The sequence below is a fragment of the Crocodylus porosus genome, unplaced genomic scaffold (assembly GCF_001723895.1).
Source record: "Crocodylus porosus isolate Cpor-Errol unplaced genomic scaffold, CroPor_comp1, whole genome shotgun sequence".
NCBI classification, from domain to species: Eukaryota; Metazoa; Chordata; order Crocodylia; family Crocodylidae; genus Crocodylus; species Crocodylus porosus.
In genome coordinates this window covers 10,033,846-10,059,759 of record NW_017728913.1, presented here as the reverse complement: position 1 = coordinate 10,059,759, position 25,914 = coordinate 10,033,846, and the positions used below count along the sequence as shown (strand labels likewise).

The 25,914-nt window shown below is 42.0% G+C and overlaps 1 protein-coding gene across 7 annotated transcripts in view; it reads left to right on the top strand.

The window, feature by feature from the left end:
- Nucleotides 1–25,914, top strand: part of SH3D19 (SH3 domain containing 19) — a 138,188-nt gene that overhangs the window by 28,104 nt on the left and 84,170 nt on the right. For 4 of the 7 annotated variants that reach the window (XM_019534467.1, XM_019534466.1, XM_019534465.1 and 1 more), the window contains exon 2: nucleotides 11,770–11,809. In XM_019534467.1, coding sequence (XP_019390012.1) covers nucleotides 11,770–11,809 — 40 coding nt within the window. The other 3 variants (XM_019534472.1, XM_019534470.1, XM_019534469.1) reach the window with 2 other exon arrangements.

Here is a 25,914-nt window from a genome sequence, read left to right as displayed (position 1 = left end):
GACTGCAGGTGCACTTTGCTCATTTTTGCAAACAGGGCTGATTGGTATGGACAGAGTGAAAAACTTGAGGAACAAATGGTTTTAGAAACATTAGGTTGCAATGCTTAATCTAAACATGTGACATAAAAAGAAATGAAATGATGCAGTGTTGTAGCATATGCAATTGATCTTTTTGCTTTGTTCGTTCATTGCTCACCAGGGTGGATAAAAATCAACGATTAAAAAAAACACATTTTTAAAAATTTAAATCAGATTTGTTTATTTAATCATATGTGTTGATATTTTTATTAATATGCTTTAGAAATAAACCTAGAAATATAGTTTTAATTTAAGATATGTTAAAGCTCAAAGATATCATCATGGAACACGAATTCTAACTTCTAATTATATACTATTTGAAACAATATATTCATGTAACATTTTTAGAAGTTTTATAAATAGGCCACAGCAGGCCATGAACTATATTAGGGGCCCAATCTTAGGGGGTTCCCAGAGGCTCCTCTATAGATTAGTAAAGATTAAAGAAAACTGTGCTACCCAATGGGGCTCAGTGCTCAGTCTAAAAGATCCCATTAAGCATCTTTGTGATGCTTAATTTCAGTTTTCAAACTGTGGATTTGCCTCCAGACATCATAGGCAGACAGGGTTCTTTGGGTATATGTAATGTATTTTATTAGACCAACTAAATAGTTGGAAAAAAATGTTATGTGCAAGCTTTAGGGCACAAACATCCTTCTTCAAGCCTAGGGAGAGTTTGTTGTCTCCAGAGGTAACATCCTTGTTAACAGCAGTCTATAGAGATGAGATATAAGATAACAGACCTGATTACCCACCCATCAGCCCTGTTGGCTCTGCGGGTTTGTGTACACACACTCAATCCCTTACTCTAAAAGGAAACTCTAAAAGCGCAGTTTCAAGAAGTTAAGTGAATAAAGGATATCAAACCACAAGAATGCACTTTTTGTAGAAAACAATGCTTAAATCGATGCTTCCTGACTAGTGATTTAAATCATTTTTTAAAATATGATTTAAATAAATTTGATTTAAATCAAACCAGCCCTGTTGCTCCCTGTTATTAACGGACAGAGAGCTAAACTGAAACGAAATTGTGCTTGCGTTAGGCTCAAATTTTCATTGATTCTTCTTTCAATTCATAACATGCAAAGAAACTTTATGTACATAGCATTTTAAATGTGGTTGTAGCTCACTGTTCAACTTTTTGACAGGTTATATACACTACTTTGGCTAATTGGAAGATCTCTAGTGGTCAGCAAGAACTTGGAACTGTTTCAAGATTAAATATTCACCTAAAGAGGCTTAATGTATTCTTGAACATCTACATTCTTTTCATTCTTTTCACAGCAGCATGTCAGGCATGCTGAAGAGTAGGAAATGCATTCCTTCCATGTTAAGACATTTTAAAGTGTGCTTTGTGTTAGGAAGCTTACTGATTAGTGACTGTTAGGATTGACAGGCTGGGTGGTGTTATTTTACAACTGTCCCTCTCATTTTGCTTTTCCTTAATGTACTCCTGGAACTTTGCAGTCCATTGTGGAATTTAAGCAGGTATAACAAAGGTCTGCTTTTATAATTATCCACTGACTTTGGATGTATTCTTCTTTTCACCTGGGTTATAATAATATCCAAAAGTATTATCATTTTTGACTGTGTGGGCCCTAAACCTGAACACAGTACTCCAGGTCAGACCTCACCAGTACATAATAGAATGGAAGAATCACTTTCCTTGATTTGCAAGAGACACTCTCATTAATACAACCCAGTGTGCTGTTGGCTTTTTTTGCAGTAAGAGCATGCTGTTGGTTTGTATTCAGTTTATGGCCCACTGTTAACTCACAGGTCCCTCTTTGCAGTACTACAGCCTTGCCAGTCATTTTCTATTGTACATATGTGCATGTAGTTATCTTATCCAAAATGCCGGACTTTGCATTTGTCCTTGCTTAGTATTATCTGATTGATATTCTTTTTTGGAACACTTTTTCAGTTTATCCAAATCATTCTGGAATCCTAGCTCGCACAACAAGGGTATCTGCAACTCCACCCAACTTGGCGTCATCCACATATTTGCGAAGTATGCATTCAGTCACATTTTTTAACATCTTCATTAATGATTTGGACAATACCAAAACCAGAACAGACCCCTATCTATGACTGCTGCACTACTTAGTTATGATTGGTAGGCTGACTTTTATCAGCAGTAAATGCACAAATTCACCATATGCTTGCAGTTGTATCTGTTTTGATAGATAAAAAAAATGTTGCTTAATTCAATTTGTCAGCAATAAAATTCTGCAGTTTATTAGCTTTTCTTTGCTTTAAAGAAGAGGGTAGTTGCAATCTGCATTTTCATGATATGTAAAACAGTGGCAGCAGCCAATGACTTTTTCTAGTATTGCTGAATCAGTGTTTGCAACTAATTTTTAAGGCCTACAGGTTGCTGTTAATATTTTTTTGTAATGAATTAAGCTTCTGGATTCAACTATACAAGAAGCAATGAGGGAAATTGTTACCATTACAAGGAGGATGATTTGAATGAATTTCTCAAGATGCTGGTCCATGTTACAGATATCTGTCATTGTCAGTATTCTTTGCGAATGCTTGCATGATTCAAAATACACCTCATGTCCATTCATGTTATGGAAAAGATGTGCCAGTGTTGACATCATCCTTGAAATTTTACTGACACTACCTCATACTACTATTTTACCAAGTGATTCTAAATTATGGAAGTACCAGTGTGGTATGAAAGTAATAATAATGTTTGAACTAGTTTGGCAGAACAGGTTGTTTTAGCAGTCATATAGGGTGCAGTCAGAAGTGAATATTTTCACCCAGTCCGGCCACAGAAAGTGGTCTACAGCTGTGACCAAACACAAGTGCATGGGTGCAGACCACTTCAGAAATGGCCTGTTGGGTAAAAATATGAATCCTTATTGCAGGCTCGAAGCCAGCATCTAGATTTCCCTCCCTCCTGGAATCAACAGGGAACTTCTGTTTGGTCCAGGGAATTATAGCACCTCAGAGCACTTTCTGCAAAATGTTCTGAGTCACAGCAGGGAGTTGCACTTCTGTCTGCACCGGTAGGCTGCTTACTGATGTGGGGAAAACAAAACAAAACAGTGCTTTATTTTCAGCTCCGCGTGCCCCCACACCAAGCACAGAGTATACTCAGAAGAGGCATTGCATTAGTTTGACCCAGCTCTACAACTTCTGCGTAGATCAGGCACTTCATCAGGGCTTTTTGGTGCTTTTATCTAAAGCTGATTCAATCAGCTAAAAGCACCAAAAGAAGTCCTACTGAAGTGCCCAATCTACAAAGACACTAAGGAGCCGTGTGGAACTAAAATGCTTCTTCTTCCAGTAAAGCTTTTGTTTTGTTTTGGGTTTTTTTGCCTTTCACATCTGTCAGCACCCATAGCCTCTGTTCGTTGTGTATCACTGTGTTCAAGATTCATTTTTTTGTTGAGAAAAATACTACAGCAAATAATAAATTCCTTCACTTCTTCACTTCTGCCAGTTCAAGTTTCGTGAAAAGAGATCATATGCAGAAGAGTGGGCTGAGAGGAAAAGTGGCACCTATTTACTTGGAATTAATTGTGCTGAGAGCACCTAAGTTCTGATAAAGACATGATAGGATCTGATGTAATCCATGCTATCATGCCTCCTGCCATGCCACACATGCAGGGCAGGAGGCATGATTGTGGGATTGAGCATCAGATCCTATAGATCCTATCACACTGTATTACCTGTGCAGGGGAGGCTCCCCCTGTGCTGGCTCCTGCTGCTGGGACCCCCACATTTGGGGTGGATCCTAATGGGGGCAGTGTGCCATGTGCTACCCCTGCTGCAAGACTTGTCAGCTGACAGGGCTCCCAGCCAGGACATGTGGAACACTAGCCCCACTGCAAGCTCCGTCGGGGGTTGAGGCTCCCAGCCAGGGCACCGCATAGAACTCTGGACCTGCTGTGAGCCTTGTCAGCTGCAGGGCTGGCTGTGGGTTGATGGGACATGCATTTGCAGGGGAGCACCTGGGCACACATTCAATTAATGGCGTGGCAAGAACAAAACTTCTTTTTGTGGAAGAACTTTGCAGCTTATTGCTTGTTTTATCATACCATTAATTAATTGAACATGTATCTGGGTCATGACTTAAGGCATGATTAACTGGTTAATCGCACCTTATATGGCTAATGGGTAGATGAGGCCTGAGTGTCTCCTCTGTTTTCATGCCACCCAGGTCGCATGCTTTTCTGTCCTCCACTTTACCGCACAAATCCATCTGCCTGGATTCACCTTGCCCAGTATCACATTAAACTCTAAGCATATCAACACTCTTAGCCTTTCATGTAAGTGAATCATTCCTTTTCTGACACCCAGTTTTTAAAAATGATTTTCCAATGAAATATAGCCCTTTCTTGAAGTTGGCAACCTGTAGTCTTTGGTTCCCTTCAGCTATTTCAGTGCGCAACTCCACAAATTTTGATTTTGCAAAACAGCTGGAAATTAGCTATAGAAGTTTTACTTTGAGCCCAAGGCCCTCCATAGAGACTTTTTTTTTTTTTCAAGTCAGTCGTCATTCATTAAAACTGTTTCACATCCTCCTGGCTTATTTCCTATTTTAGTGATTTGCTGATAAGCGGTGACATTCCATACAGCTCTTACACAGCTCTCTCACATTGTCCATAGTTACCCCTTCCTGGAACTTGTCATTATTGTTAACATAAGAAATATACATTTCAAGGGTGAGCATGACTATTTCTCAGGTTTCATATTTTGTCCGTCATTCATTTTGTCCCTCTCTGATCTGGTTGTTGGCGGTAGTTAGTAGAAGAGCTCTTTATGTACTTGGCCGTAGACCCAGACATTGTAACAGCACGGTTGTGTGGCCTCTAAAGATGTTTTTTGAATTATGCTGTGTCAAGTGGTAATGAGAATCCCTCTCCAAATTTGAGTTAATAAGAGCAAACATTGATCTTCATAAAATGCTGGAAGGAAAAAGGACCAAAACTTACCCAAATGAGAAGTGGATTTTTGTGACCGTCTGCATGATATATCTAACATACAGAAGCCTACAATCTTAGAGAGAAAGTGGTGTTAACAAAATTCCAAGTCATATAGTAAATAGCAAGGTTGGAATCATATTCATAATGATTTACAGTCGTTGCAGAGAGTGCACTTGACTTGAAGAAATGTGCATATGAAAAGGTGAAAAAGCAACTGTCTGATAACTATTTTAGATGAATTTGGAAAAGGAACAGTAGTCAGTGGAACAGAGAGATTGTGTCTGAAGGCAAACCAAGTCTTACCACTGAAGGTAGCACAAAATCAAATAGTAACAGAAGTATTCAGGCAATACACAAAATAGTTTAGTAATGAAAGAGCTGCCCGCAACTATTTGTAAAGTTTTTTTTTTTGCATTTGTTTTTTACACTGACCTCTCACAATAGCTAATTTGCTGCTTAAACAATGTGCTGATAAGTTTTGGAGAAGTAGGATCGCTGTTTCCTGTTCATTCATTTTTAAACATCATAAAATGTTTATTTTTAAATTGTTTTTAGGCAAGAGCGTATTTTTTCAGTTGGTTACTCTCAGCCATGGGGCACACTGGGTGCATCTACACATGTAATTAATGTGAAGAAATAAACCCCGGCGTTGTTTGTGCCAGAGTACACTGCTCCTTGGTAAAGTGTCTGCATGTGCACCCAGGACAGCAGCCATTTGAGCTGGGGCAGAGCAGAATTGGGCTGGCAGCAGGCTTGTGGGGATCAGCTTTGGCTCTGGGTGGGCAGTGGAAGGGCTGGCTGGGGCACAAGCTTGCTAAAGTGTGAGGCTAGACAGCAGGCAACCCCCATGCTTTAGTACCCTCATGCCCTAGCCAGCCTCTGTCACCATATATATGTGTGTTTCAGTCGAGTTAAGTGCTTTCTTATGGTGGAACTAATTAAATTTACTGCAGCCTAATAACAGCACATGTGTAGATAGTGATGCTTTACTGCAGTGCTGATTAGCCAACTCCACAGTAAAGCTCACGTGTAGATGCAACCACTGAAGAGTTTTCCAGACAGACAGAAACAATGACTCTTATTGCTTTGAGCTGCCCCCATTTGTTTCATTGTTGTATCAGCTCCAAAGATGAATGACAATGTTTAAATGTCAGTGTTGTTTGTTGCTTCACCAGGGATCTTTTTGGCAGAAACTTTGAGTTTTTATTGGCATGTGGGTGGAAATCAAGTTTAGTGATGCCAGTTATTTTTATCCTGTTTGTTATGCTGACATTTTTTCTCCAAAGGAAACGCTAGAGGGGAGAAAAAAGCTAGGATAATTTCCCAAAGTTTGAAGGTTAGCTAACATGCTCATTTAAAACAAACACAAAAACTTTAAATACCTGCTGACATCTTTTCCCTAATACAATGTCTTGCTCAACTTATGAGTTCTGGGAAGAGACAGGCCACTTTCACCACTGCTTATAAAGAAATTGCACCCTGTATATTTCAAAAACATTAATTTAATATAAACTTCAGTTCCTTTGAATACAGATGATGCGCTATATTTTCAGAGTTTGAAACCTGGTGTCAGCCTTTGCAACCCCCAGCCATGAGTCTCAAACCTCTTCCAAGTCACCCACTCCGCTGGTGCCATCATCTCCATCACTATATCCTCCTATTTCTAGGTAGAGATAACTGGTGATCCTGGAAATATTGTACTTGCCCACAGAAGGGGCTTCAGAAGAGGGTCAAGGCCAGTGTGAGAAAGTGGAGAGCAGCTGTGACTGTTGGGACTACTTGTGAGTGTGGGTGCTTGTGGGAGGGTCACCTCTTCTATGTCATTTCTAGGATTGCCAGAAAAATAACCTACAAACTTTTTACTGACACGCAATTTTATTAACATATATTTTACATCAGGGTGTCAAACACATCAGGCCCACAGGCTAGAGAACTGGGCCAGTCCTCAAGCTGGTTTGAACCAGCCTGAAGTGCAGTGGGAGCATGGTAACACCATCAGCTTGTACCCTGGATGAGCCTCAAGTGCAGCTGATAATCTGTGTGCACCATCTCCCCATGTAGCAGATGGGGCTAATATGATAAACGCCATATGCAGTGTGTGGGTTCACTGTGGGCTCTGCAGGCCAGATCTGGCCCAGGGGCCATCTCGGACACCCCTCTTTTACATTATATCAATTTAACCCAGGCCTTGGACCACAGTAACAAGGGCCGGGTTCAAATTTAGGAATGTAACACCAGCTTTGTAAACCTGGTTTGAGCCTCCGCCCAAAAACCTAGGACAACATATTAGAACACCCAGCTAAAATTTGAATAAACTTTCCCACTCACAAGCAACATTCAGCTAAAACAGGGTGTATTTCAGGGGGAAATGGAACAAACACATGACCTCAAATAAAACTTTAAGCATTAAATGAAACCTAGACTGTTACTTGACTGCAGCCGTGGTTTTAGACTATACTGCCCCCACCCCAGGGGTTCTCTACTCGCCCTTGAGTGCATCTTGCACCATGCTGCCCCTACCTGAGTCTACCCCCAACCTTACCCCTGCTGGTCCCTCCTCCCAACCCCCACCCCAGCATGGACTCCCACCCACTGCCTCTCCCTCCTTCCAGGCCCACAACTTTGTCCAGCCACATTGCCCTTCCTGTGCCTCCATGGCCTTGCAGTTCTGCCTACCTTCAGGTCAGAGAGCCATTACAGGCAGGTGATGGGGACACAGCAGCAGCATGTAGCTGGGAGCAGGGGCTCTACACGGGCTCCCATTGGCCACGGAACGCTAATGGAGAGCTCCCTGCAGATCGCTGAGCTGCATTCCCTCTCAGACTTGCATCCAGCTTCTTTCCAGTGATGGATCTTCAGTTCAGCTCACCTATGTTTTTTACAACCTGTCCATACATTTATGGACAATTGGCAGTCCTGGTCAGCTTCTACGGGGTGACAGCTTGTAAATATTTTATTATAAATTAACAGTATTTAGGGTGGCATCTGGGTGCCTCTGCTCTACAATAACAAGGGACCATGTGTAGGAAGTGTAGCTTTCTTTACCACTGAATTCTTGGTCTTTATTTAGTTGGTCTTTATTTTTTTTTGTGAGTAGCTGCCTGCTGGATTGAGAACCCAGTACATTTAACATTAAATGGTGGTATAGTTTATGTGATATGGCTCTTGGTTACTGTTTCAAACTACTAGTGTCTTAAAAAGGGCTTAACCATATTTGAAACAAAAATTAACATGTTGGCAGCACAGTTCTAACAGTTTACTTTCACAGGCATCATAATATCTCAAGGCTAAAGGAAATATGTTTTCAGTCGCTGGGTGGAAAATAATAAGCTTGGAGTCTGAAGCATGGTTTTTTCTTGTATAGCAGTTAAGTGAACAATTCCTACCCTGGTTAAAGCAAAGCCTGGTGAAAATATGGTAGCAAGTGATTTGTCCAATATTATTCAGCTTCCAGTATAAGACAAGTATTCTGGCATAGAGACAGCTAAATACAGCCTGTCTTGTTTCTGATACTCTGAAAGGGGAGAAAACTTTGGACAAGAGTTAGAAGTTGTTGTTTTTTTTGCTGGGAAATGGTTAGCCATGACTACATTATGCAACTGAAATAAAGATAAACAAACTGAACAGATAAAAATAGCTTCATGAAAGGATAAAACTAACTTCAGTTGTGTGGTGAGATTCTCACCCCACTGAAGTAGATGGGAGTTTTGCTACTGATGTCCATCATGCCAGAAATTCACCCAGGAGGTCTAAAAGTTTGAAGCTTGTTGGTATAAACTGAAGAAAAAACACTGAGCGGTTCACCTATAAATGTATATACTAGATTTGAGTTTCTTAATAAAGTTAGGGTCAGATTGGCACACTTACATTCACACAGAAGTACAGCCTGTTACTGATTCTGCAAGGAACAAGCACTTTTGTGTGGCTATAACTGTGTCCATGTAGCAGGGTTCACTGGCTTGACAAGGTGAAAAGTTACAACTTTTATATGTACACTTAATATTCTTAAAAAAAATCACAAGTATGATTTAGTCTATAACTAACTTGTGCTTTGCATGTTGCCCCAGTATTTGTTTTGCATAACTTTTCACTGGGTATTGGATTCTTGGGTGTAGAATTGACAGGTACCTCATATCTTGCTACAAAGCTATCCCAAGGAACTTCATAGGAAACAAATTATTTCTTTGGTGTGTATGTGCATGAGGAAAACCCATTAAAACAGATATGAGTTACGGATCTCTACCTCTAATGGTATTTGATCATCTAAAATTCTGTAGAAACTTTTTTAAAACTTGGAGCTGACAAAAAGCATTCGGCTCAAACTAGCTTGCTTTCCATCTAGTGTGCTTCCTTGTGCAAGCACGGGCTTTTTCCTCTTTCTTATGGCATCAGATATCAACTTCCAAATCTATGAGCCATTTGCCTGGTATTGTTGCTCAATGCACAGATTTCTGCAGCAGGAAGTACAGGATTGACATTTTACTTTGTATTCAGTAGATTTTAGAACCAGTTTGCTATTTTGAGTCTCTAAATCTGATCATTATGTATCTAAATGATAGCAGTTGGGCTTGTAATTATGTGCAATGTCAAATATGGGTCCAAAATTGTAAAATTACAGGTACAAAATTGGGAAGTAGTGTGTGGCTCCTTTCAAAATAAGAGACTTAGTGTCTGAGTCTCTCGCCACAACTGATGTTGTACAAAACTTGTTTCTTCATGAGCCATATAACCTTAAATTTATACAGGTTTTAATTATTTATGTGCTACTTTAGAAGTATTCAATTCCTTCGGGCTTTTTTTATAAGACCAGCATAGAAATGGGGGATGCTGTTCTGTCTCTAATTTAAACAATAAATAAAATGTGCAAGAATAACTGTAGCATTTCCGGCTTCAACGAAGAGTGAAAGGGAGAAGGGAATTATATTAACTTCCTGAATGACAACATTCCAGTTTCGAAGACTGGCCATGGTAGATCTTCCAATCAGAAGTGAGCTGTGGAGGGAAGCTCTCCGATTCTGTTTACAATGTTCTGTGACTTTTCGTCTTTTCTCACTGGCACACTCACATTCATGTTGTCCAACTTGGAAGGTCCTGTTGGTATGTTGCTATTACATGGCTGCATAAGTGACAGGGAAAACGTTGATACAAGCAACTTTGGCAACTAGACAAAGAGAGCTCTTTTGCCTGTTCCTCAATAGCCACAGGTAAGGTAGCTAGGTGGATAAGTGATAAGGATGGAATGAACAAGCCTCTGTGTGCATGTGAGCAGCTGCTATTTGTGGCTCTGGTTTCAGATGTTATTTTCTTCCTTCTGGCCAGCAAACTGAGTAGGGTAAGTCATGATGAAATGGAGAGTGAAGCACAGCAGAGATTTAACAGATTATGTACTGTGTGGTGGTAACAGTGAGATCTAGAGAGTAACCGGGGATTGAATAAGTGTTAGATATTTCTGAGGATATTAGTAACAGAATCAGTTGTATCCACTTCAGGTTTGTAGACAGTTTTGAGAGGAGAAAACAGTTCCACTGACAGAAGAGTTTACGCACAAATACTTGTCTGTGCTACCAGAGAACAAATTATTGCTCACATACAATATTCTTAATACAATCCCCAAATGTGGCATGGATGTGGATATTCATTGTCTTATCTCTAAGCAGGCATTTTAGGAAACTGGTTATTCAGTGTTGGGGGGAAAAGAGCTGTGATCCTGAAAGACGCATGCAGGCACTACAAAGCAAAATGACTGTGCTCAGTTGGAATAAGATCTGTAAAAACATCCTAATTGTGAACTGGATCCTCTTATTATAAGTAGATTAAGAGAAGTAAACTGGAATATGTGTATATCTCAGTAGTACATGACTTCTTTCAGGGAGTTCAATTACCTTCACAATTTGGCTTTTGAAAGAACATTTCTCTTGTAACTAGAACAACTTTATATAAAATATTCATTATGCTCGAATACGAAATCTAACTCTGTGCTTTATGCTAGTGATATTTGTTCTTTTTCTAGTGTCATGCATTCCTTCTTTGCTTGTAAGAATTTTTGAAAAGTCAAACAGGTGAAAATTCATGTTTTAAAAATGCATGTGGGTTCATTCTGTATTTTCTGTACAATTTGGGTAAGCCTTTGACTGCACTTAATAGACTATATTTAAATTGGCTGTTCATTCATGTTGGGCACCAGCAAATTCATACCCCTAATAATTCACTGAATAAACAAAAGGCCTTGCATGGCACCTAAAACTCCAAGGAATGCAAAGAGTTAATGATGGAGTCACACAGCATTGAGTGTATTTGCAGATGTTGCTGCAGCCGACTGCTGATTTTTTTTTTTCTCTTTTTTTCCCCATCCTGTCGGAACCCCGCCAGCCATGATTCATGGAATGATTTTTTTGCGCTGAGTAATACGTGGTTTTTCTTCTCCCCTCCCAATGTTTTTCTTCCCTGAAGTCCTTTCTATATTAGCTGTGAGTCTTGTTAAACAATAACGTAAAAGAATAACCATACACAAGGCTGTGTTCTGAGGAGAGGATTTTAATAAACATTAAACCTTCTCCTTTATTGTGTCTCAGGCAAACTGATCCAATGCAGACAAACAGGGTCCTGTAAAAGAGAGAATTCAGCTTTTGTTTTGGAACAGTGTCTTTCTAAATCTAATAGCATGGCGTGACAGTCCTTTCAGGCTTTGTGCTAGTGTTGCTAAAGAACATTAACATTTTGAGCTGATACTATGTCTCCTCTCTCACAGATCGCTCTGAAAGACATAAACCAGACTACCGCTCTTCAGGGTAAGAACTCTATTCCTGTCTTTATTTTGTGTATTTATTTCCCCCTCCTCCCTTAAACTCCTTTATTTATTTTTTTTAACTTCAATAGGCTGGGTTAAGGGAATTGCCCAAAAGACTATAAAAATGAAATCTACTTTTTCTCTGTTTTGGTAATGGAAAGAAACTGTTAAATTCCACATTGCATTAAATTAACTGTTTTATATTCCTATTGGGCTGAAATTTTTGAGTTAACAGATTTCCACCATTAGAATTTTATGTTTAACGAATAACAAGAAAAAGCCTTGTTTATGAAATATGTACTGGGTTGTGTGGTAAAACTGCAGCTTAAAAAGCAAAAACTATAGCTTGAATAAATCCAAGGTTGAAAATGTGGTTTCTACTTTCATATGAACCTGGGCATTTGCCTCTGATGAGGAAAAGAAATTTCAGTTGAGAAACATAAGTGCATTCAAACCTTACCATTATTCGCCAAGATCTGGATCAAAGATACTTAAGGCCTGTGAGCCAGAAAATTATGAGCAGTATACAAAACACACAATATAGTTTTCCTTGATTCTGACCTCCCATAAATGGTAAGCCTTAAACTTTCAAATGTTCAATTGTGATAAAACCATGAAGAGATTGACCCTTGAGGCTTATCTGAATTTTCCTTAGTTACCATTTTCCCTTCTTCCTGTCTCTTTTCCATTTTTCTTTCTTCAACTTTTTTTCTCTTTTCCCCCATCACCTTATTTCCAATTCTCTCTTCCTACCTGGGAGTAAAAAGGGCAATTGAAGAACTAGTGGCATGAAAAAGAAGATAAACTCATTTAGTATGCTAGCTGCCATACCTGTTTTGTATTCTTCACTCCTACTCTATTTTAGATCCTGTCTAGTCTGTCATCTTCTCACTTTACGCTAGTGAAACAGCACTTTTCAACATTCACAGTGAGACTTCCTTGGCAAAAATTTAGGGGCAGGGGTGGACAAATTATTTTGGCTAGAGGGCCACTTAAGGCAGGGGTGGGTAATAATTTTGGGTGGAGGGCCACTTACTGAGTTTTGGTGAGCCATCAAGGGCCATATGACAAGCAGCCAAGGGCAGATAAATATTAATTTTCTAAAATTTTTATGGGCCCTGCGAGCCAGATAGAATGGCTTCCACCAGATTTGGCCTGCGGGCTGCATTTTGCCCACCCCTGACTTTTGGTAAGCTGTTGCAGGCTGGGGGGGCAGTGTTGGGTGGTGCTGATCTGGCATGGGAGGGAGGGACCGGGGGAAATTGAACCTATCTGGTTTGGGCCCATCTGCCCTGCAATGGGGTAGGGGCTCTATGGAGATTGGGCCAGGACCCCCGCAGGCAAGGCACACTTGGCTAGGTGGATGTGATGGGGCTGCAGGCAGGCAGAAAGGAGTATCCAGGAGTACGACAAGCAGGCAGGTGGGGACCAGGATTGTGGAGTGGTGACAGTGTGGCGCCACAGCCAAAGACAGAGCTGCAGTCTGCACCCCACATGGCCCCAAGCTGTCACCATCATGTGATCCCAACCCCTGCCCTCCCACTCACCAGTCCTGCTCCAGAATACCGCTCCCTACCAAATGGCCCGATCGCATCCACCTAGCCGAGCATGCCCTACCCACAGGGGTCTTGGTCTGGTCTCCATAGAGATCCCATCTACCCACTCCACCCATCGCCCCTGGCAGTGGGTGCGGAGTGAACAGGCCAGGATGCCTGGGCAGTGGGGCCAGGTCTGGTGGCAGTGGCAACACTGGCAGCAGTAGCTGGAGGAATGTACTGCTTCTACGAGCTGTATTTTGCCCACCCCAACTTTAGGGACATTTCTTTCTTCCTCATCCTTCATCTGCTAGTTGCTGAGCCCAAGGTTTAATCTTGAGTTGCTAGTATGATGAACAGTTTATACTGGCCTGTTTTGCTGTCCATAACTGTCCTCACTGTGTCGCCAAATTAGACTGTCCATGACAGATTTCAAACGTGAGAAGTAGAGCTCTTAAATGTTTTTTTCCTAAGAGAACAGGCTTGGTATAAGCAGGCAAGTTCAGGATAGGCAATGTGGAGATTCTGAATAGCACTGCTGCTGTAATGTTGGCAGCTCTTCAGTGCTCTCCGATACGTTGAAGGCAAGGTTCTTTGGGTAGACGTGATACCTTTTATTAGACCAACTGAGTTGCTGGAAAAAAGTTCTTAGCAAGCTTTTGGGCACAATCACCCTTCTTCAGACATAGGAAGTCTCTGCTGTTCTGAGACTCCAAGGAATAGGAGAAGATTCTGAAAGTGCCTTAAAGCTTGCCAAGAACTTTTTTCCAACTACTCAGTTGGTCTAATAAAAGATATCACATCTACCCAAAGAACCTTGCCTGCCTATGTCCTTAGGCCAACATGTCTACAACCAAAAACCCAGCAGGTATGTTGAAAGCTACTTTGGTACCCTTAGAATCTCAGAACTTGGAGGTCACAAAAGTGACAAAGTTACTTTATCTTCCCCTCTCTCTCACCTGTAAGTTCTGTAATATTGTTCCAATAGGAATCTCACCTCCTTCTTAAAAAAAAAAAGTGTTCTGCTTGCTGTAGTAGTGGGACTGTTCACCACTACTGTACTTCTAGTTAAGCTTGTGTGCAGCTGCTTGCAGGGTCAGTGATAAAGATTTAGTGCACAGTGGACCAGCAAAAGATTTAAAGAATGCTGTCCAAATACAGCTTCAGCTAAGTCTATAACAACATAGGACGTCCAGAATGCCATTTAGGTCATAAACCTGTTTTATATGAAACTTTGCATTTTAACAGTGTTCCCCACTAGCCAGCCAGGATTAATCTTAATTTGGGGCAGGGGGATCATCAGATAGTGACAGACTGGTAACTGAACCATCTTTTGGTTTCTGATAGTGTTAAAGGAAGGAAAATTTGAGGAAAGCAAAAGTAGGATGTATGAACCTGCTAGGAAGAAGATGAAATAATTGGAAGAGCATGGACAAGAATAGGAAGAGCATAGTTTTGGATCTGACACAAAATCATTTCTTCTTCTTTTTTTCTTCTTTTTTTTCCTTTTTGAAACCTTGCTGTCTTTTTTTCCCTCCCCCACCAATGCCTAGTGAAAATTTGAGGGAAATTATGCCTTTGTTAATGAACCTCTCCAGTTAGGGAAGGAAGGTTGTAATATATACCCCTATGGTAAGCAAGAGTCCACTAGCCAAACCAACAAAAACCTGACATTTCTCATAGTTCTGTTCAGTATTTTTCTTTTTAAGCAGTGCAACTTTCACATAGTGTGCATCTCTAGATAGTAGGGAACAATTGTACTCAGAATGAATCTCTTTTCCAAGTCTAACAGACAGTAGCAGCTAAGTCATAACACAGTATCATTGTACTCTGCAGCCTTGTGCATCAGCTAGAGTAGTTAGAACAACATATGGACTGTCTGTTATAATAGAAAACTATGAATTTTGAACTTGTTTGGTGGAAAAAAATGGCATCTTTCCCTATTAGTTTCTTACCTCAGTCTATGGAGTATAGGAGGATTTTTGAATGTTTCATGGCTTTTTGAATGTATTCAATTTGGCAGTCTCCCTCCATTCTGCTTGTATGTGGAACTACTAAGGAAGGCCCCGGAAGCAAGGATATTTTTTAAGGGGAAGCAGATAACTGGCTTGTTTGACTTTCTGCAGCAGATCTAACTATAAGGCTTCCACCAATTACAGCTGTTCCAGTAATGAGCTTCTCAAAGAGAGGTGGATTTGTGGACACGCCTCCTATCACTTTAGGACTCAGTTGGCACCCCCCCCAAAGGCCTTAGCACATGATCAGCCAACTGGCCCACAAAGACTGGAGAAAAAGAGAAAGCCCTGTTGGTTTACTTAATTCATTTTTTTTAATATACTTTCTAAACATTAGGATCCTCAAAGATCTTAATAGTAATTTTCTGAATAAAAAAATGAGCATATTACCTATTTCTACATTAAACTATTATCCAGTAACAACTTTTCACTTAATTGGCATGAGCTTTTATTATGGTCCTTTTAATTGTAAAATGTCAGAAAATAATGAAACAGATATCTTTTATGTTGGCAATGATGACCTATAATTATTGTAATATCTTGAAATAAAGGGCCTTTTTCACTGATGTAATTTCATTGCCTTTAATGGAGGCACATAATATACCAGTATGACTGAGACCAAATATAGGCCAAAAGAAACAATATCACTGTGTTTTCTGTTTGTATAATTTTTATTCTGAAGATGGAAATAATTTAGATGATAATGGAGCAGCTGACTGACCATCCAGATATTTACAATTAGTCCCTGAATAGAAATAAATCTGTTACAAAGAACTTTCTTTTTCTCTTTTCTTTTTCCTCTTGGAACAAGGGACCGTGGTTTTTAAAAAGTCCTTCAAACATCTTCCAACAACATATAACTCTCCTTTTAATTTTCAACTCTTCTGTCCTAAGAGAATGAGCTCTTTTATCAGTTTAATTTGGCTCAGTCCTGGCAGGACTTTTAACTGTTCCAAAGCAGAAAAAAATACAGTGGGCCAAATGGTGTAAGGAGTTTCTAGTAACATCTCCAAAATAACTTTAAACCAGGAGTTAGGAGTGTGAAGGTAGTTAACAAGGAGGGCAGTTATCCATTGGAACAATTTACCCATGGGTTTAGAGGATTACCTATCACTTGAATTCTTTAAAACAGAACTGCATGTCTTTCTAAAAGACAGAAATTGTGGGCTAGGTACGCAAATTACAGGTAAAGGTTCTATGGCCATTATTATATTGGAGGTCAGACTAGATATAATCATTATAGTGCTTTTGGCTTAAAAATCTATGAATCTGTTGTGGGAATTTGCAAAAAAAAATTATAGAAAATGATAGTAATTCCTACAACCTAGGACTTAAGGTATCTACAGTGGAAGGCCTATGCTGAAGTCAATTATAGCTTCCCTACGCCTTTTGATTACACAGGAGCTGTGATGCATTGTAAACAAAATCTAGCAGGATGACCATACAAAAGAATACAACCCTTCCATCATTTATAATAAATAAATACTTGACAAGATAAAAATAAAGTAGCCACTAGTTTTCTTTCTTCTCTTCTAGAGAACGGGTCTTTTGTGGCATGACTTGTAAGAATAGCTGTTGTATCCATTTGTTAAAGTCTGCTTTTATCTGTCTATATAAAAGAGCTTTCCAGTAGAGAGAGCAGCTTTTTATTTGGCTATTATTCCTGTTTGTTGTGTTGTATGGCATTGATCTTATAACACAGTGGTTAATAAATATTATAATAATATGCTCTGACTATCACATTCCAGAGTGTAGTCTCCCAGCACGTATTACCAACATTGATCTCTAAGGCATGTTGCCCAAGAGAGAGCCCTTCCATTCAGAATTCAGAAGTTCTTATACCTTTTATCTTGGCAAGGAAAAAATCATTTCAACCACTGGTCTGACAACATAATGAAACTCTTCTCATTCCAAAGCAAGTTGAGGGTCCCAAATTACTTAGCTGTACCCTTGGGGCAAGCCCTGGAGCTTCAGAGTGAATGGACCTATTTTGGGGTTAACTAGACAAGCAAGTTGTGAAAAGCATCAGGATCTCCTCCTACATAGTCATGAGTAATGCCAAAACTCAGGGGGTCAGTTTTAATACTTTGAAATGTTCCTTATACAGTTGAATATGAATACTGGAGAAGTTTATTTTCCTGCCCAAAGTGCATTCTACTTGAAGCCTACGAACTATGGGTTCTAGCCCTCTTTTGAAGTCTGTAATCAGTTCTTTGCTTGATAAATCTCATGTTGCAGAGTTTCACATCTTTCATTCTGAAAATATAAGTTTTATTAAATAAGTTCTGACCTATTTGGTGGTCTTACAAAAGTATTATCCTACTGTACTGCAACACAGGTACAAAGTATGTCTGAAACTGAGAGAAGTTTGCTACATTCAGTTCTTAGAAGAAGAGCTTTTTCAGGGATATTTTTCATTTGCTAACTTCACAATTTAAAGAACGGATCTGTCCTGTGGTCATTTCAGGTGAATCTGGGAATAGAACCCAGATGACAGAACTAGGTCTCATGTCAAATTAGTTAACCTGGCTCATTGTCTCCTTTAGACCATAGGTAGAGGTTTATGACACTACTAGTGGTTCCAGACCAAGAAATCTGGCCCTTTTATCTCAAGCAGTAGTTTGAGTTGGCTTAGTTGGTGGAAGTATCCAGAGGTCCCATATTTCTTCTGTGGAGCTGTGTGGTTATTATGTTTGTAACTACCAGTTCACAATTCTGGAGCCAAGAAAGGAAACCAAGACTCTGCTGTTGCATCGCTCTGCTTTCTCACAAACACTTGTGCAAGCGTAGCAGGCACTAAGGTGCCTGCTACTTGAAAAGCAGTAGTATGGGCTCAGGTGCTGGTTGCTAGGGGCAGCCAGGAGGAGCTAAGGGCCCACACCTAGTGAGTCAGCTGACCAGAAGGGGCAGGGCTGACTACTGTAAGTCCCAGGCAGGAGGCTGTGAGTGCTCTCTCTCTCTGCTGGCAGGTAGGAAAAAGGAGTACTGCCTGAAGGTGGGAAGGAGAATAAGGGCTGAATGTACCTGCCGTTAGTTACACAGATGAGAGGTGGTGTGGTTTGGAGGATGTTTGGCCAGGAGGTTTAACTTTGTGTTATAGCCCAAGGGCTTGTGTTATTTTTTTTTTGTCGTTACACTGGAGGACTGGGTGAGGCTATTAGGGGTTGGAGGAGGCCTCACAGGGGCTCCATGGTAGTGTGGGGACCCCGATGTCAGGGACGGCACAACATTCAGGGGTGCACTGAACCCAGCCCTGAGAAGGGGAGCAGAGGATTGGAAGGGGGCCAGGTAAGGCCGAGGCCACCTGAGTCCTAAGGCGAGAAGCCCCAGAGCAGGCAGTTGCAAGAAGCCCAAAAAGGGGACAAGCCAGAGAGTACCAGTGGGGGCTCAGGCTGCGAGACAAGCCAGAGAGCGCCAGTGAGGGTGCGGAAAGGGAAATCGACCAAACAGCATCTGGTACATCTGCAATGCTTGGGGCGTGGTATAGGGATGGTTGGAGCTACGCATAGCCCATAAGGCTGGGGTGCACTGAGTCACCCAAGATAGAACTAAGACTGGGATACATCAGGGCACCATGTCATACAGGACTAAGGGCAGCCTTCCTTAAACATTGTTCACATCAAAGACATGGTGGGCGAGATTGTGAGGGTGCTTTGAGACCGACTTGGCATGGTAGGGGGCACTAGGGGAGATCACGGCCACCCCTAGGACCCCATGCTGTCACAGCAACCTACCAGCAACAACTGTGTCATCTTGTATGAGATGCTTCATTATAGATGAAGTCTTTATCCCCTGCCTGTCTTCAAGATTCTTTGAATCTGAGAGCTATACCTTCAAATTTTCATAGTTTCATAGTTTCTAGGGTCGGAAGGGACCTGAGTAGATCATCTAGTCCGACCCCCCTGCCATGGCAGGAAAGAGATCGGGGGTCAAATGACCCCAGCGAGGTGTCCACACCCACACCTTCCCAGGTCAACATCGACCTGTCCACCACCACCCTCTGGGTGCACCCCTGAAGCCAGTTTGCCACCCATGTGACTTGTGTGTTTGTCAATGCCGCAGTCCCTCAGCTTGCCCACCAGAATTGGGTGGGACACTGTGTCGAAGGCCTTCTGAAAGTCTGAGAAGATGACATCGACTTCCTCCTTCACATCTAAGCTCTTTGTTACCTGGTCATACAAAGAGACCAGGTTAGTCAGGCAGGATCGGCCTGGCAGGAACCCATGTTGGTTACCCCTCAACATCACTTCCCCTGCAGGGCTCTCACAAATGTGGCCCTTGATAATTTTTTCAAAGGGCTTCCCCAGGATAGAAGTGAGGCAGACTGGCCTGTAGTTGCCAGGCTCTTCCTTCCTCCCCTTCTTGAAAATAGGGACCACGTTGGCCCTTTTCCAGTCCTCAGGTGAGCACCAGGAGTCCTCAAACAGCTGTGCCAATGGCTCCGCAATAACACCAGCCAGTTCCCTCAGCACCTGCAGATGAAGGTCATCCGGGCCCGTCAACTTGGATACATCTAAGCCCTCCAGGTAATCCTTAACTAGGTCCGAACTAACAGTCGGGGGACTCGCATCCTTCCTGGGCCTCTCTACGCTATCACCCGAGAGCACCCCGTTGTCAGCAGACAGGAACACGGAGGCAAAGAACTCGTTGAAGAGTTCTGCCTTCTCTCCTGCATCCATCACCATCTGCCCTGCCCCGTAGGGGTCCAATGTTACCTTGAGACTTCTTCTTGCTGCCTATATACTTGAAGAAGGACTTTTTATTATCCTTAATCCCAGAAGCTAATCTAAGCTCCAGTGCTGCTTTAGCCTTCCTTACCAAATCGCTACAAGCTCGGGTCAGGGAGGTGTACTCCTCCTTTGTCCCTGCCCCCTGCTTCCACCGCCAGTACTCTTTTTTTTCTTTGCCTCAGGCCAGCCTGGATATCCACACTCAGCCATGAAGGTTTCTTGGGCCCTTTTCTTAAACTTAACTGAAAAATGACTGGTGTCTGCCAGCAAGCTCCTGCGATTCCTTCTCTCTGGGTCCTTGGTCTCTTGGGGCACTCATCCTTCCCTTTTATCCTAGTAGGTGTAGGGACAGGCAACAACTCTGTGCCCAGCCTCTGTCGGCTCTTCTGGCATAACCTCCCTGAGGCCCAGCTGACCTGTTATCAAGCTGTCCTTGTCCCACCAGCTGGCATTGTTTACTTCTGCCTCCCGGGGGTCTGTGATCCCCAGTGCTTTACTTGCTGTGGGGCTGCCCAGGGATGCCTGCGGTCCTGAGGGACCATCCCTGTCCATGGCGTCTGAGCTCCCGGTCGGAGCCCCACTGTTCCCCTGCGGTGTCCCTTGAGACTGCTGCTCCCTGGTGGGGCTCCCTTGCCCCTATCGGCTCTTGAGGCTGCTCTCTGCCTTGCCTGTCTGGGTCCTGAGGCAGGTGCCCGGCTCCTTCCTCTGGCGTCAGGGGTTTAAGGCTAAAGCTTGTCCAATGAGCTTTAGTTAAAGTGCCCCCACTGCCACTTTGAAGTGCAGGAGCCTGAATACATGTGACGCTACAGGTGATTTAATTAAAGCAGCTCTTGGAGCCTCTCTGGTTAAAGCACCCTCCCCCACACCTTTACCTCGGAGCACGTGTAAAGACTAAATAGGGCAATGTCATGGAATACGCAATGACATTTGCAGTGTACTGATGATAGCACTCCTCTTTTAAAAATGTGTTTGAAGGATATTACTTTCTTTTCCTGCAGCCTGCCCATAACTTTCTAAAATTAGCGAGATGTGTGTGTTGTGTTGTGTTGTGTTGTGTTGTGGTGTTTTTGTTTAATTCCTGCAACAAATAAACAAACTCGGAGGCTGGTAGAAGCTGACTTGGAGACATTGAATTATCCAATTATAAATAGTGCATAATTGGCCAAATTAATCATGCAGAGGTATAACTCTCACACTCTCTCAGTCTTTCTCTTCCTTTCCAAGGTTTTATTTCGTGGAACTATTCTGGTGATAAATAACATGAAATGTATCCAGTCAAAGTGGGGGACAAGTATAAGAGCATTATTTCCAAAGCTTTATTTATTTATTTATTTTTAAAAAAGGCTTAGAGAAGCAATAAATATTTCTAGAAGAAGCAGCTTAAGGGCCTAAGAATGATTTTAGGATCTAGCAGACTGAACTATTTCTAAATTGCCATCATATAGGAGGACTTCTCTGGAGATTTTATTTGAAAGAATCTTTTGTTAACATTATGGAAAGTGCTGAACCCAACACTTGATTAGGCCTTTGATCATTCTCTTTAAGATTTATATGGCTTGGAGTCTTCTGACCTACAGCATAAGCTCTATTATCTGGCATCCCCTGGGAATGGGGGATGCTGGTTAATCAAATGTGCCGGTTAATGAAATGTGCACCAGATGGTGCACTCCCTGGCGTCAATGTGCCGGGGGACAGGGAGGGGAGCCCCGCACAGGCTGCTTCTCCCCACGCTGTGGGCCAAAGAAGTGAAGAAGAAGAACCTGTCTTGCAGCGACAAAACCAGAAGTGGGGCTTTCGGTTTCGCTTTTGCCGCATCCCTCTGATGCCGGTTAGTGGAGCTTTCTGGTTGATAAAGTGTGGGATAACACAGCTTTTGGTTAGGATAAAGGTAGTTTTGCTTGGATTCTTGATTAGAGAGTTAGATTTACTGTTGTGGTTAGGTTGACTTCCATTGTGTCTGTTCTTGTTTTGCACGAAGAAGAGAGACCTTTATTTTGATCTGTTTTGTGTCTCCTTTGATATAGTACTTACTCACTGTGGTCTTCTGCTGTCATGGGTTGTCCTTTTGTGTGTTCAGAGTGTACATCATGAATTTAGCCTGTCACCTTAACTACCATCTGGTTCTGGCAGGCTGCAAGTATAAACCATTGATTGAGTAGTACCTCAAAGAATGGTATACTTATCTTTCATCCAGACTACATCTGTGGAGTAAGTGTTCCCATTCAGACCTGTCAGACTGCCAGTTTTTCTCTTTTATTAGGATTCTGTGTATTGCCTTCCGTATGGTTTTAGTATAGCTGTGTATTCAGCTCTGATCCTGTGTCAGTGTGAGAGAACTTATTTTTATGCTAGGTAGCTGAATTTCTCCTTCCATCCTCTCCCGTTCAGAGGTATCATGTTCAGCGTGTCCATGCTAGTGTCTTAACCTGTACTAGTGTTCATAGCATTTCAGCACTAAGGATTTGCACCAAGTTCTGCCACCAAACTGCAGAAGTGCAAACCTATAGTTTAGGCTTGGATGCATTGCCCTAAAACCTGCTTTGGGCGGTTTTATTTTTGCCTTGGTTTGAAGGAAGAATAAGATTCATTGTTGCATATAGTGGCATTGCCCATCTGCATGAGAGGTTAGAACTGATGTGGCTATTCTGGCTGTTTGCCTCAGTTGAAATTAGGCCAGATGGCTGTACATCTGGTAGTTCCCAGCACACATACAGACTCAGGCTCTCATCTGGACAGGTCTAACTGCTGTGGCTAACTTTTAGGTGCTGGGCTCCAAAAGAAGAATTCTTAGACCTCAGTTAGACAGCTGAGTTCTGCATGCGACGTAAGAGGAGACTTATGCACTTAGAAATGGGATTCACAACAGCCAGCAGGGGATTGCCCAAGTTAGCTAATAGGAAGTCCCAAATAGAAGAGTGTGCCTGAATTCCCACCCGTCTCCTAGACATAAATCCTGGGTTCACAACCCAAACCCCTGTGTTTAATTTAGGGATCTAAGTGGATCCTTTGGGTATGGACAACTTTTAAGAAGTGCCTGGAAGGGAGGGTGGGGGAGGAAGTAGTGCAGCCAAGCTATCTGAATCACGTAAGCAGGTACAGTGGAGTTGCATCTTATGCAGGGGTTAGGTTCTAAAGTCAGCGTGTAAGGCGAAAATCATGTATAGTCAAAATTACAGAGAGCGAGTCATAGACGAAGTAGTTGGCTCTGGTTCAGCTCGAGAAGTTGATTGCGTAGGCTCATCTGCTGCTGGTTGTTTTTTCTTGAAAAACATGGTGATCAGCATCTGTCACTGTCTCTTGAGCTGCTCAAACATTTCTTGGTACGGTCTCAAATCGTCCGTAATACTTTTCTTTTGCTGAGCACCTATAGTTGAATTTGCGTAAATTAAATGCGCGTATGATGCTACTCTGCTGTACTCTGTCCCTCCCTTCTACTTACTCGAATTTGGGTTGAGACCAGGAGGAGCAGGTAGCAAAGGTTTCCACCTTTTATGTGGTTAGAGCACTTTCCCAAGAAATGGGAGACCTGCATGTAATGCCCTCTTCAGCCTAAGGGAATTCAAGCCCATGTGTCCTACCTTATATCCATCAGTCTATTTAAGTAAGGTTGGGGCAACTCCACCCCTCATATTGGCGCTGCTAATGAATTCAAGTATGATAGGGCCAAAATGGAGAGCAAGTGAAAGGGACTAAATCTCTTTAGCCTAGTAATGAAGGTATTCATGTAACAGGGGAGAGATGAGGGAGATTCCAGTCCTTTCTCACAACACTGTTTATGTATTTTTTTCCCAGGACTGCTTATACATTTTATATTAAACACTCACTGGAAAGAAGAACTAGATACCAGGTCTTCCTTGTATGCTAGTATAAGGTATTCTCCCTGTGAAGGGAGAGTCCTGGATTATATATGCATTTTCTGTTATCTAATGCTTGGTTAAAAAATAAAAAATAATATTGGCAGTAGCAACTAGAATCCAAATAGCTCCTGACTGCTGTATGTAGCCTGATGAGAGGCAAAGTCCACTCATGAATCAGTAGCTGGTTAACGACAGGGGAAAAAAGATCAGTTAGTTCTCCTAATGGAGGAGGGTTAGCAGTGGAGTACCTTGCAGGTCAGTCCTGGGGCCTGTGATGTTTGACGGATTCTGAAGTGATTTGGAGAGGGGCAAATAGTGAGGTGACCCAGCTCACATATGACAGCAAAATATTTATTCAGGGTGGTAAAAAACAAAAATGACTGCAAAGAACTGCAGAAAGAGTTCATAAAATTGAATAAATGGGCAACAGACTAGCAGATGAAGTTCAGTGTTGATGTGTGCAGTGATGCATATTACATGATGATGGCCACTTCTTTAGGTATAGCTACTCAGGAAAGATAGAGTGGAATTGGAGTTATCATAGGGAGTTCTCTGAAAGCATTGCCCCAGCATTCAACAGCAGTCTAAAAGGTAAACAGGCTATTAGGAACTATTGAGAAGAAAATTTTAAAACAAAACAGAAAATGTCATTGTGCCACTGCAATAGATTCATGGTATGTCCACACTTTAAAGAACAGATTGACTTTTATTAGTAGATGTTTTGGATGGGGAATCCAGTAAAAAGATGACAAAGCTGAGATGGAAATACAAAGCGCCCGAGCGAGGGACTAACAATAGGGGGATGGGGGAGAGGAGGGGAATGCGACTAGGTTACAGCGATACAATGTTAGCCAACTAAGCCTGGGTGTGGGGGTATGTGGGGAGGGGTGGGGTTCGCGACGCTGGGAGAGAAAGAAGATAGATGCACACAAACCCGTTACAGTGGTCCGCAATGTTGGAGAAAGTGGCTCGGAGAAAGTCTCTCAGTCCATAAAGTCCCATCGTGGCGGTCCTCTTCGGGTGGAGCGGGGTCATCCGTGGCGGAAGAATCCTTTCGACGTGAAGCGAAGGAGGGGGGTGGTTCAGGCGGCGGTGCCCTCCGGGTCTGTTCCAGCGGTGGCTCGTCTGGTGGGGTCAGTCTACATGCAATGTTAGTTCCCCTACCTACAAACAGGTATGGTAAAACTACAAAAGGTACAGAGAAGGGTATTAGGGATGATTCAAGGCCACAGAGAGAATTCTGTACAAGATGGGACTAAATAGACTAAGACTACAGTTTAGGTAAGAGATGACTAAGGGTGATCTGACAGAGGTCTGTAAAATCCTGAGTGGTATGCAGAAAATAAAGAAATTTACTACTTACCATTTCTCACAATACTAGAATTAGGGGACATATAATTAAAGTATTAGGAATCAGGTTTAAACAAAAAAGGAAGGTTCTGGGTGTTTTTTTATACAGTGGGTGCATCTGCATGAGAGCACGGGGGGTGGGTTATGCTTGCTGTGCAATAGCGTGCTGGTCAAAAACTATGCTAATATGCTACTGCACAGTATTATCATGCTACTGCATAGTAAGCATAACTGCCCTGCGGGCCCCGAACTGTGTGTTGGTGCTACATTGCAGTAGCATGAGTTACTGCGCATTGAACTAGTACTTGGTTAACCAAATACTAAATGTAATTAACAGTAACTAGGGCGCATTAATGGACAGGTAGATGTGCCCAATATGTAGTTAACTGGTAGGACTCATTGCTACAAGTGGCTGACAATTTAACAAGTTTCAAAGAGGATTAACCAGTTTCATTCAGGATAAGTTCATCAGTGGTATTAAACAAAATGGTAGGGCTGCAGCTTCCAGATTTGGACTTCCTAGGCCTTTAAATGCTCAAAACTATAAGGAAGAGAGGCAGGAGACAGATCAGTCCAGAAGGCTCTGTGTAAATACTCTTCCTCTTAGTGCTGCTGTAAG